Here is a 13,223-nt window from a genome sequence, read left to right as displayed (position 1 = left end):
TAATACTGACTTTTAACACATCAGACATGATTGTAAAATAATTAAGCCAGTAATATTGCAATTTGGTCATTTCACACTAAAGAATAACCCGGTTTTATATCATTTATGCTGGTTTAGTATAACAAAGCTCTTTTGTAAATGTGTATTTCAAGCTGCATTTTGTCATAATGTCTACAGTAATTTGACTAATGTAAGTTTCACAAACCTTATCTATGCATCACAGTTACGGTAACTGAATCTTTATTTCCAGATGTGACAAAAATACTTGTGGCTCAGTTTGTGAGTCAGTTCATTTCAAACGAATAACTTGTTTAATTAAGAATAGTTCACCAGAGCAAGCCAGCTCATAAGATATGATTGTGAATGAGACATCATCACGGGTTGTTCTGTTTGTTATGATGCGAATCGCAAACTAACAAAATCTTGATGAAACTAAATTTCAATTACAGTTTTCGACCAGTTAGAACAGTGTAAAATCTGTAAAGTTTGACGTAAGTCTTCTTGAAATCGACTTATTTAATGTTTCAGCTTCTCCTGCTGTTTTGCCACATGAGTTGCTGTGCGCATCAAAAGCTGTTGGTCAGTCTTATACGTTTTTTTGACTGCTTAATATACAAAAAAAACCTGTCCACTGTCTTAAGCTCTTGTGAGTAATGAAAACAGACTTTCTCAGGCATCGAGCTGGCTTTGTGATAAAAGTTTCACGTCTGCTGTGTTCTCTACAATTCAATGATTGTTCTGTCAAATTATATTGATCGCATTAAGAGCATCTGTAGGCCCGAGGCGGACGTGACATCTTTATTTCACTGGCGATCTGCGTTTAGTCTTTTTTAAATATATATGTTTTTATACCTGATATTGGAGTTCATAAACTTTCCCCTCTTTAAACTAATGCTATGCTAATGAGAAGCAGATGATTGGCTGATTTCATCCTGTTAGTCAAGAAGTTGAGCTATTCTTTATTTGGGTGTCTGTTATGGTCTTATTGCCCCGGGAGAATTCCCAGAAATACAGAGAGACGATCTCCACATGTGTTAAATTCCCGCGGTTGTGCCCCGACACTATGTGCATAACATATCTTTTTTCTTTATACTTGTTAGTCTTTGTGTTGGGTGTCACTTCACAATGTAAGAAATCTGTCAGCATGTATTCACCCTCATGCCTGTATGACTGAGAAAATATTTGAAATCTTTCGTGATGTTTAAATGTAATGTACTTTAACGCTCTCATATAAGATATAATGAAAATCCACAAAACATGCTGTTCAGAAAAACAGTCGTCGTGCAGTTGTGGTACAGCAGGATTGACTGAGCTAATGAACATGTGTGTAATCTGGCTGTAAAGCCGTGTTGTTTAGCCTGTAGCGCAGCGGTTTGAGCCTTTTAATAGCATTCCATTCGCTGATCCATCAGGACACGCCCCGTTCTGATCCATCAGGATGCACCCTGTCCCATATCTTTCAATCGGGACACGCCCCCTTCTGCCTCTTTGCTGTATCCATCGTTTTCCTGTGTCCTGCTGGATGGGCTTTGGGTAATCCCTGCTGTGAAAGGTCAAACACACACACACTGCTGTTTCACGTCCACAACTGTGTGTTATGGCATTAGGCACTGATTGTTGGCATCTAAAAGTGTAGTGTTTATTGTTGCCACTGTCGTGCGGGAAGCTTTTAACAGATTTTCTTCCTCAATGTAGAAGTTCAGTTTTCTAATCAACCCACCAGCTAAAGCCCGAACTTCTTTCATTCCCCCCTCCCTCCTCTTCTCATTTTTCTGATGTTTACCAAATGGATCAGATTGATCTCTTTCATTTGGTCTAAACTGGATGACTGGCAGCTGCAGATTGTGTCGCATGCGAATAAACATCCAGATCGTTTTCGCAGTTTCTCTTTCTCGCTCCTGCACGTTTGTTCTCGCCTGCACCCACTTATTCGGTTTCTGCAGGGTTTTCAGTTTTCTATTACCTACATTTTCTGGAATGTCCCAATGTCCAAACATGGTCCTCTGCCAGGCCAAACCCAAACACTCTCGTTTTTTCCCCATCGCATTCCTTCTTCCAGGGCAATTACACTGCACTATGGAAAACTGGGTTACACTGTTTTGATCATTTTTTTGATCAAAACTGTTTACACTGTTTTCTTGGAGAAGTTGGAGACGTAGTCTTTCACTAAAGGATGAGTGTGTTATCAAAAGAGCACAGAATTATGAACATGCGCAGAACATACTGTATGCAAAAACGCAGCACATGTGTGAACCCATGTATTGCAACTGCACCGTTGCGTTGTACATAAGTCAACATGAAATGGACACCATTTACAGTATGTTCTTAAAACTCGTTTTATTTTGATGTAACCTTGCGTCCCTTGGCAGCTTTTAGACTTGTTGTGACACATTTCCGAACACAATCGAGTTTATGGACACATACTTTCTTAAAGTGTCCCTAAGCGTCTTCAACAGCCTTGTCTGTTCACTGTCAATAGCTCCTTTCAGTCTACCATTTTCCAGCCAGATACACTTCAGATTAGATAGACGTGATTGTGGGAGAGATGAACGGATGGAGGTGAAGGAGAGGGTTAAAGAGATGTATTGGAGAGAGAGTGGGTAGAGGCAGATCTCTCATCAGTGGGCAGATTTTCTTCATGGCCGGGGCCAAGAGCCAAGAACAGATGGCCTTACAACAATAATATTATTACTCCAGCTTATTCGCTTTTTTGCAATCTTTTCTCTTAGTTATCTCTTACACGATACAATACTCGGTATGCTGTGAGTACACTGCTTAAAAGGTTCTTCACAGCGATGCCATAGAAGAACCATTTTTGGTTCCACAAAGAACCATTCAGTTACAGGTTCTTTAAAGATCCATCTCTTTCTTACTTTTTATAATCTGAAGAACCTTTTTTCGTCACAAAGAACCTTTTGTAAAACAGGAAGGAACCTTTGGAAGCGCGTTTTTTTAAAGGGTGTAGCCTATGTTAAACCAATGGAAATCCTTATGCACTTGTCCATTTTACTTCTGTAATGTGAAATATTTCCGAGTGAAGCTGGATATTTGAAAAGAAAGCATTTAAGGTGAGACTTGATTTGGTTTGTGAAAGCTGGGCGCTCGATTGCTCTTCCTGCGATACCTGGACGCAACGTTGGATGTGCAACGTTCAATTTCTTGGCGAATTTGAATCACTGCATTTGTGGAAGCAAAATAATACGCGCCGAAATGTTCCTGTCCATTGTTAAAGGTTATATTTTTTAAATATGAATATTTAGTATTGAAATTTGTAACAATGAAACAGTGAAAGTCGTATTTTAAAATAATCTGAATATTTGACATTGAAATGTTTAAAAATGCAATTTTATCTTTCCTTGAAAAATTCACATCTTAAATTTGCAACCATGTTGAATTGCAGAACCTTAAAATGCAAGCACTGTTAATATAATGCATTTTATTCACTTTTTTTGCTTCAAATACATTTGTCACTATTTTACTTCCATAGATCTGAATTTGGGTTTGTTTCAGTATTTTTCATCCATGTAATCCTTTTCAGACTGTACATTACAGAGAAGACCGGTCAGAATCAGTTTGCCGGTGGAGACATCAGTTTGTTTAGGAAATGAGACTAGAGCCAGATCACACAGTCAACGCTGGGTTTAAGGCTGATGCATGCCGGCCGAACTGCTGATGGATCCCTCCTTCTCTTCCTCAGGGCATCTGGCGTATTCCAGTAGATGAGATTGATCGTCCTGGTAGTTTTGCATCTCATATGAACAAATCCATCGTGCTGTTACTGGATGTCCTGTCTCATCTGAAAGATCATCACACGTTACTCAAAATCTCCCTCATGCTTCAGAGAACCCCTGACCAGGGAAAGTAAGATAACTGCATTTCTTTTTTTTAAAGATTTGGTTTGCTTTGTCTGTTGTTTAATCAACAATTTAATCATTTTAAATTGGACGTCTCTAGTAAACTGATCAATCTTTTGAGGCTTTTGATTTGAAAATTGAAGTAGTCAAATTTATTAAAGCTCCTGTGAACCGGAAGTTGTGTTCGTTTTTACTTTCGTATTCTGATGCATTTCTGTGTGAAATGAAATATCGAATGAGAAATATAGTGGGCGTGGCTTGTGTTTTCCATTTCGAATTGATTGAATGTTTAAAAACAGGCGTTTTGAAATGGAACTCGGGCAGACTCATAGTTGGAGGGGAGGAGTTACCAGATGTTCTGCCCAAGCCGTATTACTTGCGTCATCTGAGATGGACAGCCACTAGAGGGCGGAAGTGCATTTTTAGACTTATATTGAAGTTTACGAGGGCACATGAATTTAAAAAGAGAATGGCCCACACTGATAAGCTATTTGTAATAAGCACTACAATATTCCATGAAAAAATAGGAATTGTATTTTTTATTTCACAGGGACTTTAAGCTCCATGCAGAAGAGCTGTAAAAAATGAAATGGGGTGCAAATACAATAGACTTAAAAGGATACTCTGCCATAAAATAAATATTCTTGATGAATTACTCTCGCTGAAGCCATACGATAACCCTACGACCTCAGTTCATCTTTGGAACACAAATTAAGGTAGTTTTGATGAGGTCCAGGAGCATTCTAAATCCCCCCATAGACAGCAACGTAACCGACATTCAAAGCAACCGACATTCAAAGCAAAGAAAATTAGTTAAGACATTGAAATAGTCAACGTGACTCCAGTGGTTCGGCCCTAACTATAAAAAGTGACAAGGATACTTTTTGTGCACAAACGAACAAAAATAGCGACTATATTCAACAATTTCTTGACTTCCGCGCTAGTCTCCAAAGAGTATCCTGAAGACCACGTGATGCATGTGTATGGCGTATTGTAAAGTGTTATGCAAGGATTGCTTTTTATGCTATGATTTTTCCATGAAACATTTCTTGTGCAAAATAATGAAATACCTGTTTTGTGTTTTATAGGAAGTACTTGCGAGATGTGGACCGACAAGTTTTGGCCAAACGAGCATTTTTCTTCACTGTAAAAGTGTTGGAAGACAATCTGGATAAACTCACAGGGGTATGACAACTACTTTCTCATTTTTGGTTTTGTTTATTTTGTGTTTTGTTGTGTGTTTTGTTTTGTTTTGTTTATTGGAGATCGAAGCTGAAGAGTGGCAGTGGTAGCATGTGTTTCTTGTGGAGACAGTGCCATGTTTGGGTAATGAGACTCAAGCCAGATCTGACAGCCAAGGATGGCCTTATGTTTGCGTTAACACTTTAGTTAACGCCATCTTCATTCAAGCTACATTGATAGCATCACTTAACTTTGTGCCTCTACTACTTTCTGTCTTAAGATGTTTTTACGCCGTTGGGTTTGGGTAGCGCTGTGCCGTCTCTAAATATGTCTGACAGTGGAGCCTCAAATTTGGGAATAAAAATTAAATTGAAACCTGCAAATAAAGAAATGCTTAGTTATTTAAAAGTGTAAAACAAAGAAATGTTTTGATGTAAAATGAAGAAATGTGTATGATACTACATATGTGATTTTTTTTCTTCACCTTGTCTTACATCTCTGTCATTTTCTATTAGGTAAGTGACCCCCCTAAACCATCCGCCACCTGTATTGGTGAGATGACAACAGCTGATGTGTCCAATAAGCCTCCTGCTGTGGAGGACCCCAAATGCGCACACACCACCCCTCCTAAAGCAGGACTCGCCGAAACCCCCGCTGTCACAGAGACTGAGACCGTGACTCCCCCTGCCATGCCCCAGCCCCACCCAGCCACACTCCAGCTCTCACTGCAACCTTTAACCCAAACTCAGGTGACAGGGGCCACCACTCACCCCAGAGAAGGTCCTTCCGGGCTTGGAGAGCCCATGGAACTTGGCCCGGGATCATGGCTGGGTGGTTCAAAATTCAGAGACCCTCAAACGCCTACCGATGGTGCCGCACAAGAGCGGGGGATTGTTAAATCATCAGTGGACGAGGCAGAGAAGATCCCAGAGAGCAGTCGGGCATCAGAGCTGTCGCTGGAGGAGTTGAGCATTAGCTCTAAACAGCAACAGCTCCAGAATCAGGCGAATGCAGTTAAAGGAGTGCTGACTATGGCCACCACAGCAGTGCCATGCAACCCCATGCAAATCTCAGGCACTCCTGAGCTGGGGTTACCACAGCGACCCAGCAGGAAGAGGAAACTGCTGGATGACGCGGAGTCAGGCAAGACGCTCCTCTTGGATGCGTACAGGGTGTGGCAGCAGGGTCAGAAAGTCATGACCTATGACCTGAAGCGCATTGAGAAGATCATGTCGGAGACATACATGCTGATTAAACAGGTAGGAAAGAAGCTAACCCTATCTTTGAAAGTTGATTTGGTAAAATGATTGGCTGTCAATTTAAAGTTGCGATTTGCATCTTTTGGGGTTAAAGATAAACAAAGGCTGAGCAAGTATAATAAAAAGTTGGATTTCGCAGGAACCTATACGTGGTTACGTCATGCCCGTAAACAGAAAGAAGAGGAGCAGGTTGCCAGGTCTGTGTTCTTTACAGCCCGTTTTATTGGGCTGGTTTTATTACGCAGTTCTGGCAACCCAGAAAAATCTGCAATGTTATGATTGAAACCAAAATTGTCCAGAAATGCTACAGATTGCAGGTTGAATTTGGAAAAATGTGATCAAAATTAATCACGACTAGTCTCTGTACAAACATTTACTAGAAAGGATTTTTTGCAAGAATGAAATAGGTGGGCTACAGCTACAACTTGACTTACCAAAACATGCTTACCAAGAGCAGACATTTTTGTTTGTTAAAATCCACACGTTAGTCTGTGATCCGCCCAAAATTGTAATCATTTTACAGCCTAATTTAAGTATCATGTGACATGGCAATGTCAACATCGGTGGTTCCCGAGTTAATGTACAACCGCTTTCACTGGGAAATTCCACCAGCTTTGTTGAACGAAATCGAAATGAAAGAACAACGAAGTTTATGTGGGGAATTCCGAAAAAATCGATGTCATGCCATAGGACAGAATCAGACTTGTGTTTTATCATCAAAACAAGCTCAGTCAAGTTTGGAAGGTCAAAATGGAAATGTCCCAGTTACATGACATCGGTTTGGTAGTCTTGGTATTACATGAATGAATATCTAAACAAGATAAAATTTCTGAAGAAAATGTGACGGGTGTTTGCCCGTGCCGCCACAATTCTAGTGGTTTGCTATGCTATTGCTAGGGTGTTCAGACGAGTCTCTGTGATATTCTGTATGACTTTGCGTTTGTTCTTCCATGTAGGTGTACTGTATGTTTTTGTCTATTTTATTATCTGCCTGACAAAAATCGAAAGTGTGATCGATTAGATGAAAAAAAGGGAGCAGCACAGCTCTCCTCAGCAATCCGCACAACTTGAGGCGTTGTTCATACCCGAGTTATGTGCTAAATCTCGATGCTTTGGTAAGAGTTTTTTTAGATTCTCAGATGGATTTTAATAGCGATGCTTACGTATGTAAACATCGCTAATGAAAGTACTTGTTTTTGTCACCAAGCAGTCTGCTGTGTGGAGATGTGCGAGAGAACTGTACTGGGTTATATTATATACAGTAGATATTAAGGCACCAGAGCCAATTGAATAAAAATGGAACTGCAGAAAATTACTGGTGTTGCTAATGATAGTGTAGCACACGAGCTCCATAACATTTGTCATCATAGTGCTGAGTGCGCTGTTGTATAAGAATTCACTGGGAATCTGGGAAACCGGTTTCTGGCTTTTTATCACACACCAGAACCCCAAATCCCCTTGAATAAAATTACATACAGTATTATGTTTTTGGTGCTTTTTTCAGTTGAATTCAAATGTTATTTCTGTAACAGTTTTCATAACTTGGAATTGTTGCAAAGCAACCTTACAGAAAATACATTATAGGCCTAAGAAAAAAACTGCATAGAAATACAAGAAAAAAGAAATGACAGAAAACATGAAATCTATCAAATACACAGAATATAATGTATTGAAAGATATGGTATTTTTGGCCGAACTGGTCAAGTACCTTGTGCTGTGGACACCAACCTTAATTTGTTTAATCGGTTAAGGAGATATGTGCTTACATATGTGCTGGTAGTCAATTTACTATTGTAATAAACTACTTTTGTAATAAACATGCATAATATTGTGGTCGTGCACACTTCAGAGTACCCTATTATCAGATTTATTTTATTTTCTAGAAAGCACATTAGCTCATTTTCCATCAACCGGCTAATATGTACAGCACTGTGTATGTGCCATGTACAAGGGTTTAATGAAAATGCCCTTGGCGTTAAGTATCAATAAAACAGACATTACGTGTGTGTGACTAAAACATAATAAAATCATGGCATCTTTTTTTCCCATTTTGTATAATTCTTAAAACAAATGAAATGAAGCTTTTTAAGATATTAGTTAAACAGGGGTCAAATATGTTCAGATTGTTTATTATTGCTTTTTAGAGTTGTAGTTTTGCATTTGAATTAGTTCTAAACAGTCGTTTACTCTAAACATGATTTACATTTGTTTTTATTTAAATATTTAATTTTTTAACAAAAATTGTATTGACAGGAGACCTGAAAAGTTTGACACTCTTGTTTTGTATTACAATTCTCAATGCCGTGAAAATATTTGACCCTGGACAACAAAACCAGTCTTAGGCCCGATTCACATTTTGCGTCTTTTCCGCAGGCATATTCGTTATTTTAATGATGCAGGACAACCAACAGTGTTGGTTACAACATATTTGTAGACGCTAGGGATGTAACGATTCACTCAGCTCACGATGCGATGCGAGTCACGATTCTGATCTCACGATGCGATTTATTCACGATTTACTCACGATTTATTTTTACAAAATGAGTTGAAACAAATTAGAAATTAACAACTTCCCTTGCATTATTTCTTAAATGCTTCACGTTTCTTTGTATAATAAAATAATGTTTTATTTCAAATAACAAAACTAAACTGCAATTTTATAACAAATTAATAATAGAAAAAGTCTCTTTAATATAAACAAACTAATACTGTCTGAGCTTTTCTTGGATTTTTTGTCATTTAAGAAATATCATCATGTCCACGTTTAGATTTGCAATGAAAATAGCGGCCCCTGCTGTTCAAAAAATGTATTGCGATTCTGTTCACACCTCAACCGATTTGAATCGTCACTCATTATAACCGATTTTCAACCGGCTCACGGTGAATCGTTACATCCCTAGTCGACGCCGCATCGAGATTGAAATAGTTAAACGTTTCTGAGTGCGCACGCGCACCGCAGGTCAGTTGAAGAGAGAAAGCGGCGCGGCTCGCGTTTTCCGCGCGGTTTTAGACGCGAAATGTGAATCGGGTCTAAAGGGTCAATTTTTCCAAATTGACATTTTTACATCATCTGAAAGCTTTTATACATAATCTTTCTATTTGTGTATGGTTTGTTAGGATAGGACAATATTTGGCCGAGATACAACCGTATAAAACTCAGGAATCGGAGGGAGCAAAAAATCTCAATATTGAGAAAATCGCCTTTAAAATTGTTAATCAGAGGCACTGTAGCAGGCCATCCACTCATAAAAATAAAGTTTAGATATATTTACGGTAGAACATTTACAAAATATCTTCATAGAACATGATGTTTACTTAATATCCTAATGACTTTTGGCATAAAAGAAAAATCGATAATTTTGAGCATACAATGTATTTTTGGCTATTGCTAAAAATGTTCCCGTGCTACTTATGACTGGTTTTGTGATCCAGTGTCACATATTTACAGCAGTTTTCTCAAAATGATCATTTGAGACTATCACATGCTTACCTGTTTTTAGTGATCTTAAAATTTAACCCCGGCAACTGAAAAAAGAATAGATTTTCATTGATGACGGGACCCAGAATATCAGTGAGTCTTCAGTAAGCAACTACCACTCCAGCAGCTGCATAGCAACATGCTGTAAACCTTTCAGAACACCTTAGAAACTGTATTGAAACAGCCTGGCAGCCACTCACACAAGAGAAATGTTCTTTTTTTTAAGAGTTCTTAGCTAATGTGCTTTTAAGAGTTTAGAGCGACTAACATTTAGCTCAATAACCCCGCCTTTGTTTTAGAAAGTACAGAAGTTGTTATGTCTCATTATGCATTTTCTCTAATACCACCCATAAAGTGTTGAACTGTGTGTTTAATTATGTCAAGGTAAGAAGCAAACTAGCAAAGTTACCATTAAAGTATGTTATTAGTTTGAGAGGTTAATAGCTTGCAGTGCACACATACACGTACAACACGCACTCTTCCAGTCCATTATAAGCTTCACCTCAGTAACATTGTATTACCTCTCATTTTCCCTGCCTGTGTAATTGCATCGGCTGTCTCACAGTGTTTGTGCGTGTGTGCGTGCGTGCGTGTGTGTGTGTGTCTCGCTTCCTGTGTCTGAATGCAGTCTGAATGCTGGTCTGTGCAGGTGTGTTTTTGTGGGTGTTTGTTATGAAGCACTGTTTTACCCTCCCGGTGTAGAGCACATTTCACTGACTCACAGATTGAGATGACAGTAGAAGAGCGAGAGATTTTAATGTGGCCTCTGGATACTGACTCACTCACTGATCAAATTGGCCCTTCTTTTATACAGTTTCCTGAAAACTGAATATTGCAGATTAAGGAAAGGTTGCACTTAAGATAAAAGTTTGAAAGAAACAGAAGCCTGCATTATAAAGCTATTTGTAAAACATTCATAGTCCCTTACACATTATATTATGTACACATTATAATGACTAGTTAGAATCAGACCTGTGTAATAATAAAACTTTGACCTTTAAACCATCTATTTCCTTGTTATATCATGTGTGTTTTTTAGGAATGCTTCTCTTAATAGTTTAAAATTGAAAAATGGGTTATTTTTTATAATGTGTTATAATTTACGGTGGAATTGGCCGAGAATCCCTGGGGGTCTAGTTGGGGACACATTTTATATTTTTAAATGCAGTAATTTGCCTAAAAGTAAGGCTGCACATTAAATCGCGATTAACACTAAATATCACGTAAATCGACCTTTCTAGAGCAGTGGTTCTCAAACTGGGGGCCCCCAAGATGGATCCAGGGGGCAACAGATTTTGTGTCATTTTATGAAATATAGAAATTTATCATAGATTTTATGCAGTCAAACATCAGAAAAATGACACCACCAACCAAACGAATTGAGGTTCCAGCATTGTGTAATTGAATGTTTTTGGTTTAATTAAAATTCTAAGTTTAAGATTATACGTCTTTATATGGGGGGCCGCAAAGCGATGCACTTATTATTATATCGCAAAGTCTGTGAAGTTTGTCTGTGAAGCACGGCTCTGTGATCTGTAGGAAATGCTGCTCGATCTAAAAGCAGTGCGAAAAAAATTGCAGATAACCGCCAAATTGCGTGCGGTTTATTTTGGATTTATAATGCAGCCCTAGGCCACATCCGATCATTTTTGATCATCAAACCACTAAAAATGAATCAAATCGATGTAGTATACATGCCAAATCAGTAGGTGGCGCTGTAATTCTCCCACAGAGACACTGTACACTAAAAATGGAGAAGACGACTTGGGAGCATGCGCATAAACCTTGGCTGTACACACGAAATCGCAAGGATGTCGTTTTCAGATTTATCCACTCTGGGACCCGGTTTCAAAAAATATCGGTTTCATGCTCCCAAAACGCCGGATCCGTCTAGATCAGTGGTTCTCAAACTGGGGGCCCCAACATGGATCCAGAGGGGTCACAGATGTCGTGGCATTCTATGACATATTGAAATTTATCATACGTTTTATGCAATCAGACATCAGAAAAGTACCACCAGCCAAAAGAATTAATGTTCCAGCATTGTATAACTGAATATGTTTTTGTTTTATTAAAATTTTAAATTTAAGATTATAAGTCTTTATTTAGGGAAGGGGGGCTCAAATCAATGCGCTCTACACAAAGGGGGCCTTACAACGAAAAAGTTTGAGAACCACTGGTCTAGACGAAAGGCCAATACAATACAACATTTTTACATATACAGCGTTCCTCCTAGATACGTGTACCTCCTAGATAAAAGATTGAAATCCTCCATGTTGTGGAACTCTGCCCCCCCTGAAATTCACTTCCTTGCATTACACCATTTCCAGAACTGGTTATAACTAATTAGTTAACTGATAAACATTCAACCCATTAGAAGGTGTATTTTATGGCCTTATGAAAACATTTGTAATGCATTATGAATGTTTTTATACTGTAATTTATGAAATGCCTTTTTAATACTTTTCATTGGTTAGTGAAAGGGCATGAAGGGTGTCAAGTTTTCCACATGACAATAGTACATTATATGGTAAAGTTATAAAAGATTACCAAGTTAAAAAAGTTCTAACAAAAGTTTGATAAAAAACGTCAAAAACATTTAGTCGATTATCTTGCCACACCCCTCCAGAGTGCACTGCATTCCGTCAAAATCCTACCAAAAGATTTAAACAGTTACCATAGCAAAAATCTTTTTTCATCGCATTCAAAAGTGCCACGTGATTGTAACTGTGTACCTTTAATAGGGCTGTGTATTGGCAAGGGCCTTGCAATATGATACATATCGCGATAGATGGGACACAATACAATATATTGCAATATATTGCGATACGATACATATTGTCCAGTGGACAAAATGTAAAATTATAATGGGTTCTAATGCGTTTGCAATGTCTTTTGTCGTGTCGCTTCGCACCGGTTGCGTTCGGTGTAGACACAGTGTAAGATTAACCACAATGAAATATCACTCCGGCTCAGCTACTGTTTCCTCCACTGATGTTGACCACAGAAAGTTCTTGTGGTATCCTCTGTTTCTAGATACGAACAAACATGACATGCCTTGTTTGTGTCCTGGCAAGATTTAGATGCAAGTGTTGAATAAAAAACAAATTAATATATCGTAAAACACATTTGTATTAGCTTCATTTATAGAAGGGTCGCTGTGAAATGGCCTTAAAGGGATTCATACTAGTAAGTCTTTTGTTGCATACTTTTTCAGTGTTAAAGGGATACTTCACCCCAAAATGAAAATTCTGTCATCATTTACTCACCCTAAGTTGTTCCAAACCTTTATAAATTTCTTAGTTTTGCTGAACACACAGGAAGAAATTTGGAAGACTGTCAGATCTCACCAACCACTTACTGCCATAGTAGGGAAAATAAAATCTATGGGAGTCAACAGGGGATGAAATTTGACAATCTTCCAGATATCTTCCTTTGTGTTTAGCAGAA

The 13,223-nt window shown here is 38.4% G+C and overlaps 1 protein-coding gene across 5 annotated transcripts in view; it reads left to right on the top strand.

The window, feature by feature from the left end:
* cabin1 (calcineurin binding protein 1) overlaps positions 1-13,223 on the top strand; it is a 95,474-nt gene that overhangs the window by 61,180 nt on the left and 21,071 nt on the right. For all 5 annotated transcript variants that reach the window (XM_057355796.1, XM_057355795.1, XM_057355794.1 and 2 more), the window contains 3 exons: positions 3,698-3,861; positions 4,943-5,039; positions 5,552-6,295. In XM_057355796.1, the coding sequence (XP_057211779.1) occupies positions 3,698-3,861; positions 4,943-5,039; positions 5,552-6,295 (1,005 nt within the window). The remainder of the gene's footprint in view (positions 1-3,697; positions 3,862-4,942; positions 5,040-5,551; positions 6,296-13,223) is intronic.

Source organism: Triplophysa rosa, linkage group LG17 (genome assembly GCF_024868665.1).
Source record: "Triplophysa rosa linkage group LG17, Trosa_1v2, whole genome shotgun sequence".
In the NCBI taxonomy this organism is placed as follows: Eukaryota; Metazoa; Chordata; class Actinopteri; order Cypriniformes; family Nemacheilidae; genus Triplophysa; species Triplophysa rosa.
The sequence above is the reverse complement of the archived record's forward strand: the minus strand, read 5'-3'. Positions and strand labels throughout refer to the sequence as shown.